At 61.2% G+C, this 2,440-nt stretch overlaps 1 protein-coding gene across 1 annotated transcript; it reads left to right on the top strand.

Annotated features, from left to right (window-relative positions):
* Nucleotides 1-44: 44 nt before the first annotated feature.
* MRPL16 (mitochondrial ribosomal protein L16) lies at nt 45-544 on the top strand (the record flags this gene model as incomplete). The annotated part of the gene is made up of 3 exons (XM_027633259.1): nt 45-167; nt 248-437; nt 526-544. Coding segments are annotated over 3 exons (332 nt in total), but the record flags the coding sequence as incomplete, so codon positions are not given.
* Nucleotides 545-2,440: the final 1,896 nt, after the last annotated feature.

The following is a 2,440-nucleotide window of genomic DNA, read 5'->3' as shown; positions in this document are numbered from 1 at the left end:
GGCGGGGCGTGGAGAGGGTGACCCCGGGCCCCCCCTCCGTTAAGCGGTGGACACCGTGAAGGGCGCCGGGCCCCGCCGTGACCCCCCGCTCTACCCCGCAGGTCCCGGCGCAGTGGCGATGCCCCGCGCGGGCCTCAAGAAGTGGGTGCTGCCGCCGGATTACAGCGGTGAGTACAGCGGCGATGGGAGGCGCGGGGCTCCGCCCGCGGCCTTGCCGGGGATCCTCATCCCGGCGTTGTCCCGGCAGGAATCACCATCCCGGAGAAGCCGAAGCTGAAGTTCATGGACAAGGTGCCGGCCGTGCCCAAGGTGCGGCGGGAGCCGCGGATGCTCCGTGACATCCGCGGGCCGTCCCGGGAGGCCACCGACTTCATCCAGGGGCAGTACGGGATCCTGGTGAGCGCCGAAGGGAGACGGGGGGGGGGGGAATTCCAGAGGCTGGGATTGGAGGGGGAGTGGGAACCCCCAGGGTGGAGACCCCCCGCGCTGCTGAGCCGTCCCAAAACGGCCAGGAACTGGTGCCAGAGTGGCTCTGGAAAACTGACTTGCCTCCTTTTGGAATGCCCCAGCTTTCCCGGGAAGGGGCTCAGGAGTGTGACTCGCAGGTTAAGTGTTCCCAGGCAGGACATGGGACCCTTCTCCTTGTCCCTGGGTAGAACACAGAACCCTTTGTCCCTGTGCCATGTCCCTGTTCCCAGGCAAGACACGGTTCCCTCTGTCCCACCCCTTATCCCTGAGTTATCCCACCCCTTATCCCTGAGTTATCCCACCCTGTCCCCATATCTCTGAGTTATCCTGCCCTGGGTAGGACACAGTTTCCTCTGTCCAACGTCCCTGTTCCCAGGCAGGACACAGTTCCCTCTGTCCCATCCCCATATCCCTGAGTTGTCTCACCCCATATCCCAAGTTATCCCACCCCATATACCGAGTTATCTCACCCCTTTATCCTTGATTTATTCCACCCCTTATCCTTGAATTATTCCACCCCTTATCCTTGAGTTACCCCACCCCATATCCCAAGTTATCGCCCCCATATCCCAAGTTATCCTACCCCATATACCGAGTTATCCCACCCCATATTCCTAATTATCCCACCCCTTATTCTTAAGTTACCCACCCCATATCCCTGATTTATCCCACCCCTTATCCTTGAGTTATCCCACCCCATATCCCGAGTTATCCCCCCCATATCCTCAGTTATTTCCCCCCCTCTCCCGGGTGATCTCCCCCGGCCCCACGCCCGGTGCTAAGCCAGGAATGGAGAGGATAACCCAGGATAGGGGGGGATAACTCGGGATATGAGGGAGATAACCCAGGATGGAGGGGGTGGGATAAAGCAGGGATAGGGGGTGGGTAACTTAAGAATAAGGGGTGGGATAATTAGGAATATGGGGTGGGACAACTCGGTATATGGGGTAGGATAACTTGGGATATGGGGGCGGTAACGGGATATGGGGTGGGGTAACTCAAGGATAAGGGGTGGAATAATTCAAGGATAAGGGGTGGAATAAATCAAGGATAAAGGGGTGAGATAACTCGGTATATGGGGTGGGATAACTTGGGATATGGGGTGAGACAACTCAGGGATATGGGGATGGGACAGAGGGAACTGTGTCCTGCCTGGGAACAGGGACGTTGGACAGAGGAAACTGTGTCCTGCCCAGGGCAGGATAACTCAGAGATATGGGGACAGGGTGGGATAACTCAGGGATACGGGGTGGGACAGAGGGAACCGTGTCTTGCCTGGGAACAGGGACACGGCACAGGGACAAAGGGTTCTGTGTTCTACCCAGGGACAAGGAGAAGGGTCCCATGTCCTGCCTGGGGACACTTAACCTGCGAGTCACACTCCTGAGCCCCTTCCCGGGAACGCTGGGGCATTCCCAACGGAGGCAAATCAGTTTTCCAGAGGTACTCTGGCATCAATTCCCTCCAGTTCCTGGCCGTTTTGGGACGGCTCAGCAGCACGGGGGGTCTCCACCCTGGGGGTTCCCACTCCCCCTCCAATCCCAGCCTCTGGAATTCCCCCCCCCCGTCTCCCTTCGGCGCTCACCAGGATCCCGTACTGCCCCTGGATGAAGTCGGTGGCCTCCCGGGACGGCCCGCGGATGTCACGGAGCATCCGCGGCTCCCGCCGCACCTTGGGCACGGCCGGCACCTTGTCCATGAACTTCAGCTTCGGCTTCTCCGGGATGGTGATTCCTGCCGGGATAACGCCGGGATGAGGATCCCCGGCAAGGCCGCGGGCGGAGCCCCATCGCCGCTGTACTCACCGCTGTAATCCGGCGGCAGCACCCACTTCTTGAGGCCCGCGCGGGGCATCGCCGCTGCGCCGGGACCTGCGGGGCAGAGCGGGGGGTCACGGCGGGGCCCGGCGCCCTTCACGGTGTCCGCCGCTTAACGGAGGGGGGGCCCGGGGTCACCCTCTCCACGCCCCGCC

The sequence above is a fragment of the Corapipo altera genome, unplaced genomic scaffold (genome assembly GCF_003945725.1).
Source record: "Corapipo altera isolate COAL_440 unplaced genomic scaffold, ASM394572v1 57916, whole genome shotgun sequence".
In the NCBI taxonomy this organism is placed as follows: domain Eukaryota; kingdom Metazoa; phylum Chordata; class Aves; order Passeriformes; family Pipridae; genus Corapipo; species Corapipo altera.
This window is presented reverse-complemented; position numbering and strand designations above follow the sequence as displayed.